Raw genomic sequence first — 26,161 nt, forward strand, 5'->3', positions numbered from 1 at the left:
GGGAGTACAATGAGAAGTGCCTGGCCCCCACAGTGAAGTTCTGTGATAGTAAAGTTCTTATATAGCAGTGAATCTCAACCTTATTTACTCCAAGGTCCCCCTCCTCTCCGAATCAATACTGCAAGGCCACAAAAACATTTGTATTCTAGAGTCATTACTTTTCAACTCCATGTTATTATTTTTAAACAAAATAAAGTCAAGATAGATTTAAACCTTCAGTGTTCTTTTTTGCTAACATACTTTGCAAAAATGTCACTGCAGACATTCTTTAAAAGTATTTACTTTGCTCAGTTATACAGTAAATTAAACAAATTTGCACAGGGAGATACCAAAGGACTGAATACTATACGGATCCATTCAGAATTATTAAACACACCAAATTAAATATGAAAAATAAAAATAAAAATGTGTAAAAACTCAGCCATCTGAAGGCAAGTCGATGTCATCAGTGAACATTTCCAATATTTTTTGTGCATCAATAATTACGGACTCACGCATGTCTGATGTATAACTTCTGTAATCGTCTTTACCTTCAGTTACAATCATCATCATCCATCAACTTTATTAGCGACATATTATTTATTTGCGTGTTTTGAGGCACCGATCGGTCTTTCATTTCACACAGCATGATGAGAAATGGCTTGGGCTGTTTCGAATCAATCACAGAGAGAGGTGGTGCTTTTATTTTTTTAATTTAACGTATTCATAATAAATTTAATGAATTATATTAATATATTTAAATTAATTTTAAGTTTTCTCGCAGCCCCCTTAGAGGATCGGTAGCTGCGTTTTCACTGTCGGGCCAAAAGGCGAGCGTGCTAGTGCGTGCCAGGGCCAGTTGCATTGTCACTTCTGGGTCTTGATCAGGCCTCGTTGGGGCCAGTGGCCAGGTTTTTTTTGGCCCACCTAATACCTTGGTCTAAAGCAGGCCAAGTGGGGGTTTGAGGAGTGGTCATGAACTAGGGCTGGACGATTAATCGAAAAGTAATCGAAACTGAAATTCAGAACCTCTAACCAACGTAATTTTCTCATGTCGGTTATTTAGTTTTTTTAATCCTGTCAATATTTCCCACTTTAAAACATACTAGCGCGCGTGTTGCCACGTGACTCCGCCCCGTCCAGTCAACACGCAGGTGGATGCAGAGTCAACACAGAGATGGCGCGCGAGCGGTGAGCCTTGCGTCTTGACTAAACTTTGTCAGTTGTATGTGTATTACGATTTGCCATTTTAGACATTCAAGCGATTTAGACGATCGAATGTGTTATTAGATCATGCTCACGCAGCTGCATTTTGGCACGAACATTTATACAAACAGTAGCTGCACAAAACGTGAAGATCGCACAGGAGCAGAAACTAGTTGTCAGCGCTGTCCTGTGATTTATAGCTTAGAAACTCAACTTATTATAGCATATATTTTTCTACTTTTGAAGTTGCTATTTACAACCCACAGCTTCACAATTAATAGAGAGACTAATTCTCACACGCAATCGCTCTCATTACATACTGGTACTGTGCTAATTTATCATCTGATTTACAACGAGCAGAAATCTGTAAGAAATTTTAGGAACCATAGATTAAATAACTGCTAAAAATGAGCTGTTATGTCAGATCACTCTTTCAGAAGGAAAAAATATCCCACCTTTTAATAGTCAAGCATATTTACAGTACAAACCTTGTAAGTGACCTATGAGGGCAAAAAAACAAACAAACAAAAACAAACAAAATAATCATTCATTAATCGTAATCAAGGTAAAATGTTCAATTAATTGAGGTTTTGATTTTAGGTCATAATCATCCAGCCCTATCATGAACAGAGGCGGAAGGAGACGGTCGACACTACTGCTCATTTCCCATGTTATTATATCAGCCTACCAGCTAGCTTCAACATCTAATACATTTTTAAACAATTTTCAGCTCAAAATTCTCATCATTGTATGAGGCAGAAATATACTTATATGCAATGCTAAAGGCTACTTATGCTAATCATTACAATAATAAATACACACGTTTATGGAAAATACCAGAGACTGCTTGAGGAACATAGACAACTCATATATGATTGTAATAATCGTGTATTTATTTGGTTTAATGTTTTATCTCTGCACTGTACCTTTGTTGATACTAGACTAAAGCATAACTCTTGTTTTCTTCTCATGAGCTCTCTCTGTTTCTGGCTGAAAGGATAACAGTATACTGCATTGAGATGGAAGAGATCACACAAACCTCCTCAGATCACTTTCATTACATAATTTCATTAGCCTGGGTGCCAGCCCGAACCCCACCCACATCATTTTTTGGACGGGAAGTTCGGTCTGGACTCGATCCATTGTGGAGTAATTATGCTCGGCTCCCAGAAGGCCGAGCCAATCAAATTGCCAGGGCAGGCTTTAATCGATGATGGACAGGCTATCTGCGGTTACGTAACCAGCCACGTCATCAAAGAGCGCTTGGGTTGAATTGGTTTTCACCAACGATGACTGCAGCTGGAGAAGTAAGATGTTTAGATTCCGCTATCATGTCTGTAATAAAAGAAATCGACAGCGCATTAATTTTAAAAGACGAACAAAGTACCGCAATCAAGGCATTTGTCGATGGGAAAGATGTGTTTGCCGTCCTTCCAACGGGATTCGGCAAAAGTTTAAGTACAAGTTCAACATACGTCACTTACTGCGTTGCTCTGATTGGTTGTAGGTCTATCCAATTGAGTGCAGAGTTTTTTTTTTTTTACTTGTTCGGTTAAGACACGCCCCATAATTCAAGTGCAATGGAGCAGTATCAGACTCACATTCTGCCTAGAATATGAGTATGACGAAGTCAGGCTATAATTTCATGGAAAATTAATAGAAATGCAAATGTATGATAAATATATGATATTTTATCAATATAAAATATAAAAAATGTTCTGTGCATTCTTGTGATTCTCGTAAATAAATGGAAGCAGGTGCAACCAAATAGGTATGTGTTCTCTTTTTGTGTGAAATGGTAAAAACCAGTTTGATTTGGCATGATTGATGTGCATTCCTGACACAAATTAATAAAATGCTGTTACTGTAACATTTTTTTATTGTAAAACGTTGGTCAAATATTGATGTTGGAATCTTAAGTCTTTAAGTAAAGACCAGACGTTCGGTTCTGACATGCTCATCTAGCTAGTTTTCAGTCAGCTGGTAAAATGGTGAGGTTGTGTAACGTTTTAAGGGCGGGTTTCAGGGAAGTGCTGTGGGGCTACTGGCCCGACAGTGGAAATGCAACTTGATTTTGGCCTTGGTGCTTGAGGTCCGAGGCTATTGGCACAGCACATTGTTAGCCCTGGCTCGTACTGGCCCCGCAGTGGAAAAGTGGCTACTGGGGTCCTAGTGGGCTGCAAGTGAAAGCATTAATTAAATCTGTTCATCATATAAAGCGATTGAGTCTCTTCAGAAAATTTGGATTAAATCGCTCGAATCATATGGATTTTTTCCCAATCTCTTTATGAACTGTTTGAAGTGTCAAAGTGATAGTTGCAAAGGCAGTCAGTGGAGGAATAGACATCTCTCAGATTTCAAAAAGATCTTCATTTGTATTCCGAAGTTTAACGTAAGTCTTACGAGTTTGGAACGACATGAGGGTGAGTAATTAATGACATAAGCTTCATTTTGGGGTGAACTAACAATTTAAGAGCTTTTTGAACCTAACGTGGTGAACTTTTTAAAACTAAAAATTAAGATCCAATAAATGTCTTCCTCTGTAATCCATATCATTGTTCATATCTATAGTTTTAGGTGCCTGAAATAGAGATCCAGCAGCAACAAAATGCTTATGGAGGTCTATAACAACCAACAACATGAAGGGCTAGAGTCTTTAAAAAGACTACATCAACTGCCAGGGGTTCAAATTGTTTAGATATTGATTTAGATAGCATTTTTTTTTTTTTTTCTGTTGTTATTTGTCAAATAAAGTGACCTGTATGAGTAGTAATTCAGCACTTTCTTCTTTTTCATTAGAATAAAGTAAAATTGTGAATTTATTTGATCTAAAGTAACAAAGTTCAAGGCTGTCGTTAAACATAACTTAAATTACGAAAACAACAAAACGAAATGCAGTGGCCGACTGCGGCATATTTAAGCATAATAAAAACAGCAGCGTAAAAGGTCTCTCGATTTCAGCCCCACCTTGCTTAACATTAATAAAACTTTAATACATTAGCTCACATGATTTCTTCCTGAGTCCTGTTCAATTGCTTTCCATTGGCTGGCTGTAGAGGTGAAGATGACAACTCCCATGATTCCACACTCATTGCACATTGTTTTGAATAAGCGACCTTCAGCGGTGAAAATTACATATTGTGCCTTTAACATAATGTGACTTCTGCATATACATATACAGATAATTCATAATATAAAGATATACAAATTCGGATAGTCTCTCAAAGCTGAGAAAACATGAGTATACCTCCCATTATGGGTCACTTTTATCCAGTTCACGCAAGTACAATGATCTGAATATGCAAAAAACGTAAGTGCTTGCCAATATCATAATCTGTTTGAACTTAACACAAGGCAGATAAAATGAACAAAATTATTCTCCAGTTTCCGTACTGCTTTGTTCCTAAAATCCACAAAACAACAAGCTGCAATTACAAGCCTAGTGTAGGTTCCAAACAGCTCCAAGCCACAGCCTACTTGACCGCACACTCCACAGTTTCCATGGTTGGGAAAAACTCTTGCCATGCTGTGCTACGCTTCCAGAAGCGCCAACCAAGAGATGAACAAGTTTCAAGAAGCATGCATCATCAATCGGGTTGCAAATGACGAGCCCGAAAATCAGATCACAGTCAGATATGAGCCGTCTGTTCAGTCACAAGCGAAAAGCCCCAGAAAGCTTGAGCCAAAGAAGATGCACAATGAATCTCTTATTTCCACCATGTTTATATTATTCGATTATTCATGAGAATGCAGAACTCGGCACTAAACAAAAACTTAAACACTACTGACTGCCATTGCATTCAAGAGATCAACAGACATGTCTGTGATTAACTACATTGCTCAATGCTGCAAAAATGCTGCAAAGAAACGCTAATGCTAATGTTCTCTAGAGCACAAACACAAATACACACTGAAGAGTTTATGTCTGTTTTTAAACTAAGGGTGCTCTTGCTTTTATTTGAGGGTGTTTAGCACCTTCTAGCACCCCTGTAGAATTAGGCCTGTGCTCTTTCCTCTATATTGGTGTCACAGGAGTAAGTGTTATCTCTTTCTCTGTTTCAGGTGCGTGTAAATGTGGTTCAGAATAACCTGGCTTTGCTGATATACTTGATGAGGATGGTGAAGGCTTTAATGGACAATCCCACACTATATTTAGAGAAATATGTGAGTTATTCACACTTATTTTTGGACTAGAAAGGAAATTTCCTTTATCTTACTTACTTTATCTTTTCAATAATACAAATACAAATGTTTTATCTCAAAAGTTCATAGCAAATGTTATTTTTCCTAATGTGACTGCTGTAATAGAAATTCCCTTTGTTTTCTGCTCTCATTCAGCTCCATGAGTTGATCCCGGCAGTGGTGACGTGTATTGTCAGTAAGCAGTTATGTTTAAGGCCTGACGTGGACAATCACTGGGCTTTGCGAGACTTTGCTGCTCGGCTGATGGCTCAGAGCTGCAAGACATTCAGCACAACCACCAACAACATCCAGTCACGTATCACAAAGACCTTTACTAAGGTATTGTAGACACTGTGTGTCTGCATGCTCACACTTCTCATTGTAGCTGGTGTGTTTACAAGCTATTATTTGTTTTATCCAAGTGAAATAAATACACCTGACAAGCAAAAACACAAAAATTAGTTTAAAAAGCTTAAAGTATCTGTCATTTTTTATATGACTTTCTTTAATTTTCAGGCATTGTTGGATGATAGGACTCAGTGGACAACACGTTATGGCTGCATTGCCGGACTTGCTGAACTCGGGCATGACGTGAGTCTCCTTCATTCACTGTCGACTATAACTGTATTTAATGCTTTGGAAGCACATTTATACTTAATGTGTGTCATTTTTCTTCCGATCTTAGATGTTAATTGGTCAGTACAGCATCAAAAATATTCTAAAAAACCCAATATAGTAAACACTTGTTCATCATATTGAGCAGCACACATTAAGGCCATCTGTGCCCCTATTATGCTATTTTAAAGATTTCTAATTTTGTTTTAGAGGTCTCCTACGATAGGTTTACATGAACCTCATTTCTTTGAAAGATAGTGTTGGTTTTTTCTTATAAATTCCAGCATGATTCCTCATCCTTTTGAAGTGCATGCAAAGTGGATTTGCAGCGCTGAAAACAGCGTCTTCTAGTCATGTTGACAACATGAACCAAACTCTTCCAGGCTACAACTACAGTGTTTGAGGGCGAGTCAAAGTAGACGTTGTTTGCGGAGAGCCAATAAAGACCATAGGCTGGCATTAAGCAAATTTGTTACATTGCTTTGTAGGTATGTAACAGAAAGTGAGACTGGAATTGCTGATGACTCGTTTGAGCAGTTCAGAATCAATTATTTATTTTAGGAGACAATAACTTTATTTGTCATGCACTTTGATTTTTAATCACTTTGAAAAGTTTGAGACATTTTTACATTTATAAACAGCTATATTACACACTCCATGAAATGTAATATTCGAAAAAGCATAATAGGGGCACTTTAACTTTAGTTTACATGTCAAGATTGTCACTTAATGAATAATGAATTTGCTTACTATATTCTAACTGTTTTATATAAGCATTAAGGCATTTGAGGCATGCTGTTTTGTGAATATAGTCCTGGCTGAATGAGTTGTTGTTCCTAACAGTGCCACTGTATACAACAACCTTTTGTAACATATTGCTTAATTATAAGTTTTTCAGTAAACTATTTTGAATCATCTCAGTGTGCTGATCATTCAGAGAGTAAACCTTAAGCCTTTTACTTTTCATGTAGGTGATAAAGACATTGATCATCCCTCGCCTGTCTGTAGAGGGTGCTCGTATTAAAGCTGTGATGGATGGGCCAGTGGTATCCAACATTGATAAGATTGGAGCTGATCATGTCCAGAGTCTTTTACTTGTAAGTACCTTACAACAACATGGTCAGTCATTTAGATGAGAAGTAGTTCTAGTTCTGGTGCTGTCAATTTGTTCATATTATTGTTATTTGTGCAAATAAATAAACATTTTAACCCCTTACAGCCTGTAATGAATTAGCTCAAAAGGGAAATATGAATAATTAATCATAACTCATTATAATTAATTATAAATATTTGAATAAATTAATCGAATTAACTTGATGAGGCTGAATTAATTTTACAATCAATTAATCTGTTCGACCAGCAAACACTCAGTATTGATCGTCTATCAACTCTTCAGAAAGGATATTTTCCGTAGCCACAGAAAAAAAATAACTCTTTCTTAACATGTAGCTGTGATCATAATCATTATCAACTCTCAAGAATGTGCACACAAGTTTTATTGAACTAAATCACAAACACATAGCTAGACTAAACACACACAGACATAAAAATCACGCATACATAGGAAATGAGAGAATGGGAATGAATTTGAACCATAGCATAACAGGGGAAAGAAGCTATAAAAAAAAGTCATTTAACGAGCTGGAAGAACCATCAGTTTCTCACTATAAAGCACCTTTGTTAACAAAGGGGTTCAAACTTAATACTAAATTGCCGTTTAGTGTTTAAATGTACAATACTTGGAAATGCCTTAGCTGTTGAGGAGCGTCTAGATCTTCAGGCTCAAGAGAAATTCTTGATGTTTCGGTCCGATGGTGCTGAAGTTGTAATCAATATCTTCTGCATTGAATAGGGAAATGACGACAAACTTGCGCTGTTAATTTGACCCTGTTGTCAAGGAAGTTGTGCATGGCTGTGCCGGCCGGCTGGCCGGGTGAGTTGAACAGCAATCAGTAGAATCAGCATGAACAAAAGCAGAAGATCACAAGAAAGAGTGAGGTCTGTGTGGGGGCTTTTAAACCTATACAGCAGTCACACCTTTGAGTTTTGGCTTGACCAATGAGAAAGGTGCAATTTCCAAGCAGGAAATGTTCCTTTGTTTGAAAGTGGACTCATTTGCATGAGGGGAGTAAGCTGGCAGTTTGTGTCCATTTATACTCTGATAACCAATGAGAGATATGGTGATGTCCACCAAAGTGTGAGTCATTAAATACAAATATGTTGATATGAAACACCACCTAGATATACTACATTATCTAGTAGTTCCAAATTTCAGTTATGCATAACACTATACAGTATACAAAAGAACAATATAAACACAGTAATAATCCACAAAATGTACTGTGGAAATGCATGTTCATTCCTTTAAGCAAATTTGTCAATGAATTAGTGGAAAGGATGCTATTTCAATGGGCCGCATGTCTGATTCTTGTATTGAGAACAATCAATGTCTCAAGTGTCTTTGAAGTGGGAGTGAAGCAGAAGGGTGATAGCTCTCCATGACATTATGAAGTCTGAATGGGTGAAGGGTTGGAAGAGTAACATTTAATTGTGTGTTTGATCGATTCAGATGCTATAACCCTGTAGGTATTTTTAATGTTTTCACATTTTTGTTATTCATGCTTGACATGATTACTATTAGAAAGTATTTATGAAATGTCATAAAATTAAACATACATTTGTGTCATTCACAATCATGTCAGTTGTACCTGAGAAAAAATGTGTGTTATCTCAAAGCAATCAAAAGTTATGACATTTGGAGCCATGGTCACCTCCAAAAACCTCTCTAAATAAGTGATCTGAGTGTTGTAAGAACTGCTTGCACTTGTAAACACAACAATAAACCAAAACAATACTTATAATTACGTAAAATAGGTAACAAGTTATAAAATCTTGGTGGATGACTGATGATCTTCCAGCGCTGTCTGTCTCAGTATTGTGCACAACTGTTCTATGGCCCATGGTAAATGTTTGATCGCTCAGACTGACAGTTCTATCTAATCCAAGTGTGGCCGATTGGTTTCTACACATCATCCTTACCCACTATATCCCAGACCAAGTTTACATTAATTGGACTTCCCAACATTTTCAAATGACTTTTCAGACACTGCATGATCATTGCAATGCGATCAGATCCCTGAAGTCCTACAGCTTTAGCCAAGCAGCATGTCATGGATTATATCAAGACCTATGCATGGTTTAATGTTGTGGTCTTGTTTGAATCGAGACCACCTGCTCTACTGACAAGCTACGCAATATCGCGTTCATTATCGCAGATGAATCGCCTTTCGATAATGAACGCGATATTGCGTAGCTTGTCAGTGAACTACGGCTCTGTCTATTAAATTCCGCTCCATTTGAAAGCAGGTGATGGCGATTTAGCGGTAATCAGGGAACCGGCTTTACTGATGATCTAAATTACTGTGACTTCTTTGTCTAGCTCTGTTAGGTGTTTTATTGTTTTATATTGAGAAATGTTTTGGGAATAGGAGTCACTTTATAGCTGTTCAAATTGAAAATATTCCAACATATGTTATGATGACAAAATTATACCCCAATATGTGATTTCGTGAAGACAAAATTCCATGCCCTTTGCCTCAGTGGAGGTTTGACATGAAATATTTCTCAATTCTCATTGAAAGCAATGCGTTACGGCCGCATCACTGGACATTAACGCTTTACATGGCCTAATCCTACTAAAGTAGCCTAACAACCAGGGAGAAATTTTCTTGCGCATTTTCTTGTCATCAACAGCATCTAAGGCTAAGACAACGGCAACGTAAACAAAATGGAAGGACAATATTTTTATGTTAAGCATTTATAACGGTTTTCTATAACCCTAAAAGCTGAAAGCGTGTAACCTTCATATTCGGCCTGACCTGCTTGTTTGCATATCTGTATTGGTCATTAATATCAGTGTCTTAATGCATTAGCGTTTTCTTCATAACTGTGTTTTATTCTCAAGGAAAAAGCTTAACATGTTAATTGTGTCCACAGTGGGCTACTTATAAGTAGTGAGTTTGCTCCTCCAATATCACTATCGAAGCGGGAAATACCCTACTGGTTTGCCGCCAGTATAGCATCTCTTGGACATGCGGCAGTATCGGATGCCTCGTGAGTGAAAATGAGGTGGAAATCAAGTCAAGTATTATCATGTGTTTTAGTGTGGGAGAAACAGCAATTTTACAAAAGAAAACTTGTAAATTTACATTTCTTCAACTTTAATATGTCCTTTTTTAATTTTGGTTTATAAAGATGCAAAACGTAATCAACAAAAATCTGAAAATAAGTCAATATTTATTTTGTGCAAATGAAATTTGTATATTCGGCTTTAATTTAAATTTTGGTATTCACCATAGCATTTAAAAATACAGCAACCGTTCTTTTTTGTTTTTCTTGACAAGGTTAAAAACCAAAAAGGAATGGATGCAAAAGTACAAGTTTTCTTTTTTTTAAATTGCTGTTTCTCCCACACTTTCGAGAGCCATGTGTCTGAAACATTATAATTCATGACTTGATTTCCACCCCATTCTCACTCACGAGGGGTCCGATACTGCTGCATGTCCAAGAGAATGCTATACTGGCGACAAACAAGTATGTCCCGCTTCTTCCAGCGATAGTGATAATGGAGGAGCAAATTCACTACACCTTATAAGCGGCCCACTGTGAACACAATTAATAACACATTAAGCATTTTCCAAGAAAATACAGTTATGTAGAAAATGCTTAATGCATTAAGACACTGATTAAATGACCAATAAAGATATGCAGACAAGCAGGTCAGGCTGAATATGAAGGCAATGCGACTTTAATGTTCAGCGTTTTCCACTTATAGAAAACCATTATAAACACTTAACATAAAAATATTTTCCTTCCACTTTGTTTACGTTGCCGTTGTCTTAGCCTTAGATGCTGTTGATAACAAGAAAATGTGCGAGAAAATAGTTTCTCCCTGGTTGTTGTTTTAGGTAGGGTTAATCCACATAAAGCGTTAATGTCCAGCAACACGGCCGTAACGCATTGCTTTCAATGAGAATTGAAAAATATTTCATGTCAAACCTCCACTGAGGCAAAGGGCATGGGAATTTTGTCATGAAAATCACTTATAATTTTGTCATCATAACAAATGTTGGTATATTTTCAATTTGAACAGCATAGCTATAAAGTGACTCCTAATCCCAAATAATTTCTCAATATATAACAATATAAAACACAGCCAGACGAAAAAGTCACAGTAATTTAGATGTCGTTTTGGCCTTTATTCACATAAAACAGAGTAAAAAGTGACAAGATTGAGTGCTAAACAAGAGGCTATAAGGTTTAGAAATGTAATATTTAGGTTAAAATATAAATGTACATATAATAATAATAATAATAATAATAATAGTAATTTAACGACTGAAAAATGAATCAATGTCATTTAGGCTGGCTCTTGAAGCGAGTCATTCTATTAACGCCAGAGGAAAAGGCACTAGAGGGCACTTTAGCGTATGTGTGTATGACGCAAAACACTGGAAATTAAATTTAGCATTTTTACAGATTAAATAAGTTGTATATCATTTATATTATTTTTCACAAAATAATAATCTTGCATAAAGAAATTCTAATTCTATTCATCAGTGTTAAAATAAAAAAAACAAAGAAACCGCATTTCTGGTTTAAAAAAGGAAAAACGAATGGACGCAAAAGTACATGGACCAGGGGGTCATATTTCCTATACTCACTGTAAAGCCAAGGTTCTAAGCTTTGAAATTACACCTATTTTTTGTTGGACAAGCAAGTGGTTATAATTGTAGCCAAGTTTTGCTAGAGAAATAAGCACCTGGTCTGAAAAAGCTAACCTAAAATAAGCAACCCAGTCTTTTAAAAAAAAAAAAAAAAAAAAAAAAAGCGACCCCTGGATGCCTGCACAGGGCACCCCTTTAAAAGGGTATTATTTATATTATATTATTTACAGATAAAATGTGTATGTATTGATGGCTATAAATTTTATTATTCAATGTTTTGTTTTTTGTTTTTTTACTTTTGGATTAAAAGCATAAAAATGCTAAATCAAATTACTTCAGTTACTGTCAGTTTGTGGGTTTAATGTAGTCTTTAAAGCATGCAGCTCTGGTATGAATAAGGGCACCATTTTGGTGGAAAAGAGCACAGTTTTACATGCCTCTGGCTGGCACCACAGCACTCATTCAAACAGAGCAGCGATTGCCATTGCATTGACAGACAGAGAAACATCATCACACACTAAATAATGATAAAGCGGTCATATGTTTGGTCATATGGGTGCCAACCAATAACAAGACCAAATACATAACTATATTCTCGCAAATAGCCCAAAAAACAGCAACCCGTGACTACCAAAATTTATAAGCTACTTTGAAAAAACAAGCTGCTTATAATAGGCAGGCTTGGCAAATCTGATACCGGGCTGCTCCGGGTTTAGGTTAGTTAAATTATTCATTACATTTTTAACATCGGAGGGCAATTGTTACTGTTATTGTTATTATTATTACTATTATTATTATTATTATTATTATTATTGTTTAGCATATTTTGTTGAATTTATTGTTACTTATTATTTACCGGAGATTTTAAACCATCCAGCTTTTTTAAATCAAAAGCTATGGTTTAACATTTGAAAGCAAATAAATAAAGACATTATTATAAGTATTGTAATTTTACTGTTCTGTAAGTATTATTATTAATATTATTATTATTAATAATAATAATAATGATAATTTTTTTTATTTTACAGTACAACATTATTTCAATATATTTCTTTATTGATTTGTTTAATTTTTATAATTTATAGTAAAATAAATATATTTTAATACTACTACTACTAACAAAAAATAATTATTTTTATTATATAATCATTGAATAAGAATAAAACAGGATTTCCTTCTTTTTGTTCTTATCTGATAAAAAGTACTCTCTCGCTCTCTCTGTCTCTCTCTCTCTCTGTCTCATTCTGTATAGAAACATTGTGCAAGTGTGGTTGCTAAAACTAGGCTGCTACCAGATTTGGTGGATCAATACAAGACAGATTATGGTTATCTGGGCACCATGCTCTGTTCACATGTGATCAAGGCTCGTGCACAGGCTTCTTTCCAGGCCCAAACTGTTAACAGAACCACACTCACTATCACACAGGTGAGTAAATCTGAAATAAAACGTTTGTCAAGCTGGTCTAAATCATAACCAGTAGTTCTTTTTTTAAAAAATACCTTGTTAAAATCATTCAAATCAAACCTGAATGCTCACTCTGTCACTCTACAGCCACGGCCAACTCTGTCAGTGTCTCAGAGTGGATTGTCAACGTCAGGTGGTTCACGCACACCCAGCATCATTAAAGTACCCAGTTCGCTTACCCTCATGTCCACTCGCCCTGGAACGCCCACTCAGCCGTCACCCCCAGCAACCAAGTATATTGTTATGGCAACAAGTGCAGGGGCTGCATCCACACAGCAGGTACGAGTTTTAAAGGAATTTGTGTCATGGTAGTTGAGCAAAAAAAAAAAAAAAAAAAGATGTGCACATCAAAAACCCAAATTGATCTATGGTGCAGGACAAAAAATAACAATAAATGAGCAAAGAAAATTAATGTAAATGCACTGAAAATGCAGCTCCGAAAATGTATTCAACAAACAGTGCAACGTTTCAACGTATTGCCACGATTGGTCAAATAATTAGCCAGTTTTATTGGTCATTACTAGGGGTGTAACGGTACACAAAACTCACGGTTCGGTACGTACCTCGGTTTTGAAGTCACGGTTCGGTACAGTTTTCGGTACAGCAGGTGGAGAGAAAACTAAACATAAAATTGCTTTTTTTTATTATTAAACAGAGGTTTACTGAACAAATTGTGTTTTTGTCTTTAAATATATTAAATTAAATTAAAACTAAAAGTTTCTTAAGGATAAAAAAAATGATCTCTGCTAATGCTATAAACTATGTAGAGAGCCCTAACTTGAAAGAAGCTCAAACTATTAGCCTAAATTCAATGGCTTTTTATTTTTAGATAAAATAATCAACACTCAAATAACAAATTGTATGCAAACCTGTAAGCTGCACCTAAGGCAGTTTTTGCATTAACTTCTAAATGTTTTTACTCCAATTCGTTGTTGAAATATAATCATTTCTACACAGTGGCTGTTATTTTAACATCAGATTTATTTAAACATACATTAAATAGCCTAATCAGGATATCACTAAAAGATTAAGTAAAATAATGAATATATTGGCTAATACAGTGCATATATTAAGCTTTTCTGAGGTAAATGCATCATGACATATTGTTGAATACGGACGCTTTCATTGATGTCTTTCCACCGTTGAAACACTGAATGAGCGATTACATGAGATATGACCGTTTCAGTAAGTTGTACTGAATCTTGCAACATACCTTCAGATGTTCTTTCATGTTTATTCTGTAACTAGTATTAAGGAGGAAGAGATGAACACATTCACTTGCGCTCCGCGCTCGCGCTGCCGGTTGAACTGAGGCGCCTGTACAGTGATCTGTCACCCCACATCAAAGCACGTCAAAATGGCATTTTCTGTTTAAACTTCATGATTTCGTGGACAGAATTTGAAGGATGACACTTTGTTTCTTATCGAAAGTAACAAAACGCAGAGCTTATTGCGGTTATTGGTGGTGAATATTGGTTGCAATGTAATGCTTTGGTACACACGTGCACTGTACCGAAACGGTTCGGTACAAATACGTGTACCGTTACACCCCTAGTCATTACCTATACATGCAATGACTATCCATTATGACATGTAGGCATTTTTATCTTTATGTACACAATAACGTTTTACATTGTAATCCTTTTATTTTTAATATTTGGCATGTTTGTGTGCTGCTTGCGCATCCCTTTGTATGTAAAAAGCAGAGTGTACGCGCATTGTGGACCCACCTATAGGTGCATATAACTAACGGGCCCTTTAAATAACAAAAAAAAACATAAAAAATACTGCACCATTGACTTTAGACCAGGTTATTGTTGATCAATGACGCAGTTGTTTTCAGTTGCAACACGCCAACAATGCACCTGAACACAGCTCGTTTTCAGACCAGCACGCCCATAGGCGAACAGATGGGTGTGAGTGCATTTGCTATTTAAACAATGTGGGCACTGGACGTGAAAATTATATCTGTCTGGCATTGCATTGCGCTGTGTGTATGATAGTGCCCATAGTTTTTAAAGTATATATCCAAAACCATCACTTATAATTTTGTCATCATAACAAATGTTGGTATATTTTCAATTTGAACAGCATAGCTATAAAGTGACTCCTAATCCCAAATAATTTCTCAATATAAAACACCTAACACAGCCAGACGAAAAAGTCACAGTAATTTAGATGTCGTTTTGGCCTTTATTCACATAAAACAGAGTAAAAAGTGACAAGATTGAGACCACAAGCGGGAACTCAATCATGTTAGAGTTCTAAACAAGAGGCTATCAGGTTTAGAAATGTAATATTTAGGTTAAAATATAAATGTAGAAATAATAATAATAGTAATTTAACGACTGAAAAATGAATCAATGATCATTTAGGCTGGCTCTTGAAGCGAGTCATTCTATTAAAGGGATAGTTCACCCAAAAATGAAAATTTGATGTTTATCTGCTTACCCCCAGGGAATCCAAGATGTAGATGACTTTTTTTCTTCGGTCGAACGCAAATTATGATTTTTAACTGCAACCGCTGCCCTCTGTCAGTCAAATAATAGCAGTGATTCGGAACTTGAACAATAAGAGTCGAAAAAACTTCCATAGACAAATCCAAATTAAACCCTGCGGCTCGTGACGGCACATTAATGTCCTAAGACACGAAACGATCGGTTTGTGCGAGAAACCGAACAGTATTTATATATTTTTTTAACTCTAATACACCACTATGTCCAACTTCGTTCAGCTTCCGGTAAGTGAGGTCGGATCGCGCTCTGACAACGGAAGTGATGTCTCGCGCTCATTGAAGTATATGGGCGAGACATCACTTCTGGCACCAGAACGCATTTTTTGACCTCACTAACAGGAAGCTGAACGAAGTTGGACATAGTGGTGTATTAGAGGTAAAAAAATTATATAAATACTGTTCGGTTTCTCGCACAAACCGATCGTTTCGTGTCTTAGGACATCAATGTGCCGTCACGAGCCGCAGGATTTAATTTTGATTTGTCTAAGCAAGTTTCATTTACTGTTATAGTTGAAGTTCCCATCCACTGCTATTATTTGACTGACAGAGGGCAGCGGTTGCAGTTAAAAATCATAATTTGTGTTCGACTGAAGAAAAAAAGTCACCTACATCTTGGATGCACTGGGGGTAAGCAGATAAACATCAAATTTTCATTTTTGGGTGAACTATCCCTTTAACGCCAGAGGAAAAGGCACTAAAGGGCACTTTAGCGTCTGTGTGTATGACGCAAAACACTGGAAATTAAATTTAGCATTTTTACAGATTAAATAACAAGTTGTATATCATTTATATTATTTTTCCAAAATAATAATCTTGCATAAAGAACTTCTAATTCTATTCATCAGTGTTAAAATAAAAAAACAAAACAAAGAAACCGCATTTCTGGTTTAAAAAAGGAAAAACAAATGGACGCAAAAGTACACGGACCAGGGGGTCATATTTCCTATATTCACTGTAAAGCCAAGGTTCTAAGCTTTGAAATTACACCTATTTTTTGTTGGACAAGCAAGTGGTTATAATTGTAGCCAAGTTTTGCTAGAGAAATAAGCACCTGGTCTGAAAAAGCTAAAAAATAAAATAAAAAATAAGCGACCCCTGGATGCCTGCACAGGGCACCCCTTTAAAAGGGTATTATTTATATTATATTATTTACAAATATAATGTGTATGCATTGATGGCTATAAATTTTATTATTCAATGTTTGTTTTTTTTACTTTTGGATTAAAAGCATAAAAATGCTAAATCAAATTACTTCAGTTACAGTCAGTCTGTGGGTTTAATGTAGTCTTTAAAGCATGCAGCTCTGGTATGAATAAGGGCACCATTTTGGTGGAAAAGAGCACAGTTTTACATGCCTCTGGCTGGCACCACAGCACTCATTCAAACAGAGCAGCGATTGCCATTGCATTGACAGACAGAGAAACATCATCACACACTAAATAATGATAAAGCGTTCAAACCGGAATGCTCACTCTGTCACTCTACAGCTACGGCCAGGGCCTTAGTTATAATTTCTTCTCAAAATTACCTCCTCTTGAGGGTTTCTGTTCCTTCTCAATGCCTATGTATTTGAAGGGCACTAACTTTATGATTGACTTGTTTCAAATGTAACTCTATAGCGGTGTTTCTCAACCACTGTGCCGTGGCACACTAGTGTGCCATGACGGGTTGTCAGGTGTGCAATGGAAAATGATTAAATGATTAAATAAAAAACAATGAATAAAATTATATCGCTGTCGGGCAAAAACTTCATATCTCTATATTTCGTCCTTTTGGTTGTATTTTTTATTTTTTTTTAAATTAATGCTATTGGTCATCCTTTACGTTTGTATGTGGGTTTGACAAATACTTAACCGATGAAACGCATTTAAAAGAGCTTGTAACTAAATAATTTAACTCCATTTGATTCTCAAACTATCAGTGAAACCTCAGAACTCCACCCAGCCTCGATTGTGAATGAAGTTCAGCACATAGTTTGGACCATCTCTGCTAGTTTGCAATGCAAGGGTTAATAAAGAACTGATGTTTGAATAAGTATAGCATTTTCTTTACTCAGGAAACACTATGTCTATAAAGGCTAATGTTTTTTGTATTTGAAGAGCGGAGAAGAGTCTTATTCTGGTATTTGCCATCTAGTTGTAGCCATTATACTGTTTTAAATATCCTGTCCATAGCGCTTCATCTTTTATATCATGAGATTTTTTATCATGAGATCAACTAACAATTAGCAAGATGGACTAAAAATGTGGCAAAAAAAAACCTGTGGTGCTGGTCCTTCAAGAGTCACTCTCAACCTATCTGTCTATAAAGTCTATTAAAAAACAGTTTTCATGTATTTCACAACACTTCAGCTTATGATTCTTATTGAGTGGGGATCATATTTCAGGATTCTTTACCTTAGCAAAGTCTCTGAGATCCTGACACCTTGTACTTTTGGAGACTTCAGGTAGGTTGCAGTTCTGGAAAATGGTGGCACTGGAGACTAAAGAGTTCCTGATGGTCTAACCTAATTCTTCACCTTAATTATTAAAAAATTATTAAAAATTATTTGCAGTTAACATGTATTTTCTTCATGGCCTGTTTTTGTATTACCCTGCTAAACCAATGAAAAGAAAACAATGTAATTATATTATCTAAATTTTATCAAAAATAATAATCATGTATTTTAACCAGTTTATTTTTAATGACGATTAAGCACATTTTTCTAAACATTTTGCATTATTGTAATGTGAGAAAAGTCATATTCTTATTAGTCCATTAGAATGGACATTTCGGACTATAGTGATAAGAATGAAATGGTCTGTTCTTCACTGAAATTGTTGTGTTTTCTGTAAGCATTTGACATTTTTCCTCTCAAACGATGAATTTACTATTTATATACAATGCATGGTGTTTCTGTGACTGTCCAAAGCAGGCAAATATGACTATGTGATTGGTTGTATGTTGCTAAGTGTCTAGCTGTAACCTTGTAACACTGCATCGTTTCACACTGTACAAGTTTACAGTGCAAAAGCAGTGCTAACCCTGCTCTGAGGTAGGGTTTCATAACCCTGAGTAAAAAGCGGTGCTAATCCCGCTTCTAAATTACAAGTATGACACATTCCTTTACCTGGGGTTAAAAGCGGTGTTTAGAACCATGGTAACTTTGGGATAAGTGCAGTGTGAAAAGCCCTATAGAGACTTGGAGGTGGGCAACTACACCTAGCAACACCTTAGAAATGGCAATGCAATGCATTAAAACCACCCACGACATTGTACTATTGTGGCAGTGTGTTTTGCAAATGGAAGTGCAATTTACAATTTCTTCAGAAAATGTCAAATTCTAGTGTCTAATCTATATATCTGTTGTAATTGTAGACGTAAACTTTTCCTCCAGGTAATCACTCTCAGCTCTTCCCAGTCTGGATCTCCTGTCACAAGTACAGTCCCCAGCACCCCCACGTCTTTACAACCACTCGTTAAACTGGAGTCTGGAAACACAGGTGCTGTGGGTGGCTCACGCCCTCTCCAGAAATACATTGTGGTGTCTTTGCCTTCTTCCTCTTCCTCACTGGAGAACAAGGGCTCAGGTGTCCTTCCCTCCTCTACCTCACCCATCAGCATGGAGTCTACTGTCAAGCTAGAACGTTCGGAATCACCTGCCGCAAGCACACAATCGCCACACTGAAACTCAAACTTATTCCACCAAGATACAGAAGAACAATAAATGTAGCTTGAGACTCGTCATAGTGCTTACTGAGCACTTTTGGACAAACTGACACATACTTACAATTAGAAAAGCAAGCAAATAGCTATGCACACTTGGAACGTAAGACTCACACACTGTGTACATATGATTATATATATATATATATATATATATATATATATATATATATATATGTATATGTATATATATGTCAAAACATTAACAGTGAATAATGTATACACACAAATACATGTCTGATTACTGTATGTACATTTAAACACAAACATAACTGCTTACATAATTCCCATTGTGGCTGCCAGCATAGAGAAGCTGTAACAGTAATAAGCACACACACGGCAGAAAAATACAGGATGGAACTTGATTGTGATTTGAGATAAAAAGGTGCTGTGTGTGAAGAAAGCACCAGACTTCTGGATTCTGTGTTTGACTTCACAGCTTTAGCAATGTTTCATTAATAAACATGAAGATATGGTTGTATTTATAATGGGAGAAGGAATGATAGATAGTTAGAAAACAAACAAACAAGCAAACAAAATGATACAGTGGGTCCATCACTTGTCTATTCTACATGTGTATAATTGAGCATGTGTGCTTGACCAAAAACTGGGCATTTATAGGGTTTAATGAACAATTTAATTGATTTACTATTTCATGTTCATTTTTTATCTTCTATAATAAAGATGGGTTTTAAATGTGGTTGTAATTTTCATTTCTTTATAAGACTTTACTGTAGTGTAGAAACCTTAGTGGTTTTCAAATGGTTCATGGTCAGGATCAACTTGAAATTTTATATAGATGTGACGTTCAGTAAGGGCCCACAAAAACAAACAAACAAACAAAAAAAAAATATATCACACAAGACAAGTAGTACATTCATAATTCTTTATTGAACAGGACAATACAATTCAGAACATCAACCCTGAGCCAAGTCAGCTGACGGGGGCAGATAGTCCAACCTGAAGAGAAAAAAAAAGAACTGAGCTACTTATACAGGGGACACTTATTTGCATACTGTAAGACCACAGCTAACTCACCCCATAAGCCCCTCAAGTAATACAGGATTAGGTGATACTTGTTCATAATTTGTAATCACACAAACCAACCCACAAAAACCTGAAAAAGCTCTATTAAATTTTATTTCCAGTTCTCCACCAACAACGGTGGAAGCTACCCCAGCTGCCTAACCAAGGGTGAAAAACCCTTAAATTATTAAACACGAGCAGTGAAAGGGACTTCCAGGCAAGATGGCGTGTTGAACAGTCGCTCACATCAGAGACGGAAGCAAAATTATCCCAAATCTTGATTATGCGCTTGTAAAGACACTCCAAATAATTGAAAAAGTATGATCAAACCAGCCAGACTGATAATAAAAGAGGGGGGATAGTGAAAAGAAGCAAGCTGTAATAGCACTAAGATCCTCAAGCAATCTGCCGACCATGACTACGATATGGAGGTTAGCACAATCAGTAAAAGAAAAGACTCCGCGCCAACAACTCTGAGTAAGATGCCAGCCGGGAAAAAGAGCAATACTGCACTAAAGAAAAATGAGGTCTCTAACCTGACTATATTGGAAGCCATTCAGAGTTTGGAAAAGAACTTCAATGAGCAACTGGCACAATTTCGAGAGCAGGCTAAACAGAGTAGCAGCATGATTGCCAGCTTAACTAAAGCTGTGCAGTTCAATGCTGAAGAAGTTAGGGAATGCAATGGGAAAGTCATCGAGCTAGAAAAGTTTAACAAACATCTGTGCAAAGAAAATGAAGAGCTTAAAGAGAGAATCAGGGACCAGGAGAGATACAAGATACGATGGTGTCTGAAACTAAAAGGTTTATGGTAAAGGACAAGAACATTAGAGCAGACGTTACTTTCAGAATGTTATACAACTGTTCAGTGAGATCGCCCCTGACATGAATCAGCAACAGCGCGAAGAAGCAATCAACATTGTGCACAGAGTCGGCCAAAAAGAAGACAACAGAAGTAGACATATAGTTTTCTTATTTGTCCGGAGGCTTGTCAAGGAGGAGTTATGGCGTCACTGCAAGGAGGGAAGAGGGAAGGCTTCTGCCTTGTCGAGATACCACTAGAGAGGCAAGGAAAAAACTATGGCCGCAGATTGAACAGTCTAGTCAGGATGGAAAGCGTGCCTATTACCGCGAACCAAAAGGAGTGTTCTTACTGTTTTTTTTTTGTTTTTTTTACTTTTTTGTTTCTTCGTTTTTTATAGTATCTCATTATCTTCAGCAATGTTCAATTTCAATGTCTCACTTGCTTCGTTAAACGTGAGGGGTCTAAAATATTTGGTAAAAAAAAAACCCACTGTTTTTATTTTGTAAACGGCGAAAACCTCAATATCTGCTATTACAGGAAACTCATTCTTCCGAAGTGATTGTTAAAGAGTTAGTTCACCCAAAAATTTAATTTCTGTAATTAAATACTCACCCTCAAGTCGTTCCACACCCGTTAGACCTTCGTTTATCTTCAGAATACAATTTTTTTTTTGATGAAATCTGAGGGTATCTGATCCACATATAGGCAGCAACGTCATTGTACCTTTTGACGTCCGGAAAGGTAGTTGAAAACGTGACTGCATTGGTTCAACCTTAACGTTATGAAGCGAAGAGAATACTTTTTGTGCGCAAAAACAAAACAAAAATAACGACTTTATTCAACAATTTGAACCGCTGTCATATGTAGTGAACTCAGTGCAGGCTTCCTTGTTTACATCCGAATGCCAACTCAGTATTGGCCTGCATGTGATGTACAGTGTGTTCAAGGGACAGGCAGCTAGCGGATAGAGTTAGGAGATGTTTGCTGTATGTGACAAAAAAGTGTGACATCACTTAGAGCACCTTTAATGACAGAAATTTCATTTTTGGATGAACTAACCCTTTAAGTTCTGGTCTATCAAATGGGGTGATCGAATACTGTTTAGTCATGGGACCAATAAGTCTGCTGGTGTTGCAGTTTGTTTTAATAAGTTTCCATGTGATATAATCACATACCGGACAGATAGCCAAGGTCACTAGCTGATGTTAGTTTTAAAAATTGATGGTTGTTTTTTCATACTAATGTGTATGTTCATAGAACTATTGCCCAAAATAAACAAATGCTTGAAGAAATTACAAATACTTTGAGCTCAAAACAGTCTATCCAACATACTTTATTCTAATGGGAGGTGACTGGAATATGACACCTGATGAATGGGAAGATAGAATAGAATATAGATAGAAGATAGATAGAATAAGGAAAAATAAAGGCTACTGGAAATTTAATTCTAGTCTCTTAAAAATAAAAAAATATTGTACAAAGATAAAAATAATATAATAACTGAAACTGAAAATAATGAGACTAATAATTTGTAAAATATAGAATGTTCTATAAAGTTTAGTAAGGAGATTGCCTTGAAAAAAAGAAGAGAAGTATGTAACCTGTTCCAAGAAATTAGTAGACACTGTGTGATGGCTAAGGCTATTCTATTTCATTTGTTCTAGTCTTCTCTTTTTTGTTCTATTTCTTTGTATGAGAAATTGATTTTTTTTTTTTTTTTTTTTTTTTTTTGTCTGCTTGTTTATAAATTTCTATGTATTTATTTTGTTTCTTTAATAATTTACCCAAAACATTGTGTTAGAGGTGCATGTTGTTACTATATGCACGCATTAAGTTTAAAGAGCGACACAACAATTGATTACAAAAGTGCACGCTACACTCAAAAAACTGCTGGGTTGAAAATGGGCAAACCCAGTGGTTGGGTTAAATGTTTGCCCAACGCGCTGAGTAGTATTATTTAACTCGTCTATTGTTTAAAAATGACTATATGGCTGGCTTAAAATAAACCCAAATTAGGTTTGAAATTAAAAATCAGAAACATAATTACAAGAGGCAACAATAATAATCAAAAGGTGAGCATTTATTAATAAGTAATTTTATAAATGTTTATTATTTAATTATTATTTATTAAACTTATTAAAAAATGTTCATTTCCAACCTATTTTGGGTTCATTTTAAGCAAGAAATACATTATTTTAACAGTAGCTGAGTTAATTAAAACTACCCAGCACGTTGAGCAAACATTTAACCCAGTTGCTTGATTAAAGCAACCCAATCGCTGGATTCGTCCATATTTAACCCAACTTGGGTTGTTTTTAAGCCAGCATTTATTAAATAGTGATTGAATAACAACTAGACAAAGATATAGGTTTCATTTTCTTTATTTAATTGTTTGAATGATTGTGTATCTTACCCGTGGTTCCGCCGGGATCCACGAGTGCAGCATGGAACAAAGGCCTGTTGTTACAACCATGAGCATGGCTTTTCCTGATGTCCTTTATATCCTTTGCTAGGAATTATGGGAAATGTAGTTTTGGGTACCATATGGGTTTGGATTGTTTGTTCATTTGAATGTGTTATGAAGTTCATTTTTGTGTTTCAGTTTATTTTCAATATTGCTTTATGGTGAATGTAATTTCATCACTCTAAAAAATGCTGGGTTAAAAACAACCCAAGTTGGGTTAAATATGGACAAACCCAGCAGGTTGGGTTAAAGGGCACCTATTATGCCCTCTTTCACAAGATGTAATATAAGTCTCTGGTCTGGTCAAGTTTCAGCTTAAAATACCCCACAAATTTGCCACTATTTGGGGGTGAGCAAAAACATTCCTTTTACTATAGTAATATATTGCTGGCTAAAAAAATAAATCCAAAATTGGTTGAAAAAAAATGGCTGGGTGAAAACAACCCAATCCCTGGGTTTGTCCATATTTAACCCAGCATTTTTTAGAGTGTATGTTTATAGAGTTTGTGTGTGTGTGTGTGTGTGTGTGTGTGTGTGTGTGTGTGTGTGTGTGTGTGTGTGTGTGTGTGTGTGTGTGTGTGTTTATGTGTGTTTATGTGTGTTTATTTATTTATTTATTTATTTATTTATTTATTTATTTATTTATTTATTTATTTATTTTTGATGTACTGAATTTTGAGACCCCCTGTAATTATAAAATGGTATGGTCTGTTTTGTTAGAATGGTTTAATTTTCTATGGCTGAGTTAGCTCTGGTGAGGGATCCCTGGCGAAACATCTGAGGCCCAGAACTCAGTAGAGTGCTGATATGTCATTTATCAAGCAAAGTAGACAGAGCAAGGAGAAAAGAACATCGCGTACTACAGCAATTTAGAGAAGAGAAGACAGGAAAATAGGGCAATATCAATTTACTGATAAATAGAGTGTAAGTATAATAAAACCATTTAGAATAATCTCTACACTTCTGCATATTCCCAACTGGAATCCTCAAATTAAAGACTTCATACCCAAGATTGATGATTCATTTAATGAACTTTGTGAGTCAGATTTAAGAATTGAAGAACTGGATGATGTGAGCTTGAGATTATCATTGACTAAATCCCCGAGTATGGATGGGCTCACAGCCAAATCTTATAGATTCTTTTGGAAAGATATCAGACATTTGTTATTTAAGGCAATTCAAGAATCCATAGCGAAGAACAAATTAATGATAACCATGAAGCAAGGCCTAATACTTATTCCTTAACAAGGCAAAGACAAAAGATTGTTAGATAATTTAAGACCATTTACGCTTTTTAACATTGATTATAAATTATTAACGGGAATTATTGCAGCTAGAATGAAAAAAGGCCTGCCCCAGATAATAAATGAAACCCAATCTGGCTTCCTTGCTGGAAGATCTATCCATAATAACATACAATTGGTACTAGAGTTAATCGATTACAGTCATACATTTGTAGATCAAGGTTTAAATCATTTGTTTTGGACAGAAATTCATAAATTTAATTAAAGCTGCAAGCAGCGATGAAAGGGCCCTCGCACCCGGGCTCACCGTCACCCGTTGGCCTCAAGAAAACAGCGAACAGTGGGCGACATGCATGTAAGCGAGTAAATAAAGGAGAATTATAGCAACATCATGTAAAAGTGCCACACTTCCTGCTGCCAACAGGTGGCACTATAGCTAACTGAATATTGTCATATAGATGTCTTTAGGCCAGGACTTTTATCACTCATGTAAAGTTTGGGGCAGATCAGACATAGTATGCCTGAGTTACAACAGCTTCCTCTTTCATGGCGAAACATCAGACTTTGTTGGTCAACGAAAACTCAACATCTTTGCAATTTAACATCTCAAAGGCCTTAAGATTAGACTGGCCATATTATGATGTTGATCTGGTTAAATCTCTACGAGGAGTTAATCACAGTGTAAAACATGTCATTTCCTGTTGCCCCCAGGTGGCGCTATGACTGTAACTGAATATTGTCATATAGATGTCTTCAGGTTAGGACTCTAATAAAACATGTGAAGTTTGGGGCAGATCAGACATTGTTTGTCTGAGTTACAACAACTTCCTGTTTCATGGCGAAACATCAAACTTTGTCAGGCCGCCACGAACACGCCCTTCAGCGAAAACTCTAGATCTTCGCAATTTAACGTCTCAAAGGCCTTTAGATTAGACTGACCAAATATGATGTTGATCTGATTAAAGCTCTAGGAGGAGTTCGTTAAAGTACAACATGTGGAAATGGCAAAAACTGCCAAAATTTTTTAGAGAAAATTCAAAATATCTCACTTCCTGTTGGGTTTACAAACTTTGCACCCAGGGGCTTTTTACTGGGCTGTTACATCTGTCTACCGAATTTCATAACTGTACGTGAAACGTAGCACGAAGGGCGCTTAATTGAAATTTTGTAGGTGGCGCTATCGAGCCATTTTGCCACACCTAATTCTGAAACCCATATCAGATGTAAAT

At 36.2% G+C, this 26,161-nt stretch overlaps 1 protein-coding gene across 5 annotated transcripts in view; it reads left to right on the forward strand.

Annotated features, from left to right (window-relative positions):
* The window catches only part of taf6 (TAF6 RNA polymerase II, TATA box binding protein (TBP)-associated factor), a 71,220-nt gene extending 51,143 nt beyond the window's left edge, over positions 1–20,077 (forward strand). For 4 of the 5 annotated variants that reach the window (XM_067407806.1, XM_067407804.1, XM_067407803.1 and 1 more), the window contains exons 9-15: positions 5,248–5,349; positions 5,524–5,706; positions 5,884–5,958; positions 6,954–7,079; positions 12,961–13,134; positions 13,261–13,452; positions 19,065–20,077. In XM_067407806.1, the coding sequence (XP_067263907.1) occupies positions 5,248–5,349; positions 5,524–5,706; positions 5,884–5,958; positions 6,954–7,079; positions 12,961–13,134; positions 13,261–13,452; positions 19,065–19,355 (1,143 nt within the window). In that variant the 3' untranslated portion in view covers positions 19,356–20,077. The remainder of the gene's footprint in view (positions 1–5,247; positions 5,350–5,523; positions 5,707–5,883; positions 5,959–6,953; positions 7,080–12,960; positions 13,135–13,260; positions 13,453–19,064) is intronic. The other variant, XM_067407807.1, reaches the window with a different exon arrangement.
* The last annotated feature ends 6,084 nt before the right edge of the window (positions 20,078–26,161 follow it).

The sequence above is a fragment of the Chanodichthys erythropterus genome, chromosome 13, assembly GCF_024489055.1.
Source record: "Chanodichthys erythropterus isolate Z2021 chromosome 13, ASM2448905v1, whole genome shotgun sequence".
Taxonomy (NCBI): Eukaryota; Metazoa; Chordata; class Actinopteri; order Cypriniformes; family Xenocyprididae; genus Chanodichthys; species Chanodichthys erythropterus.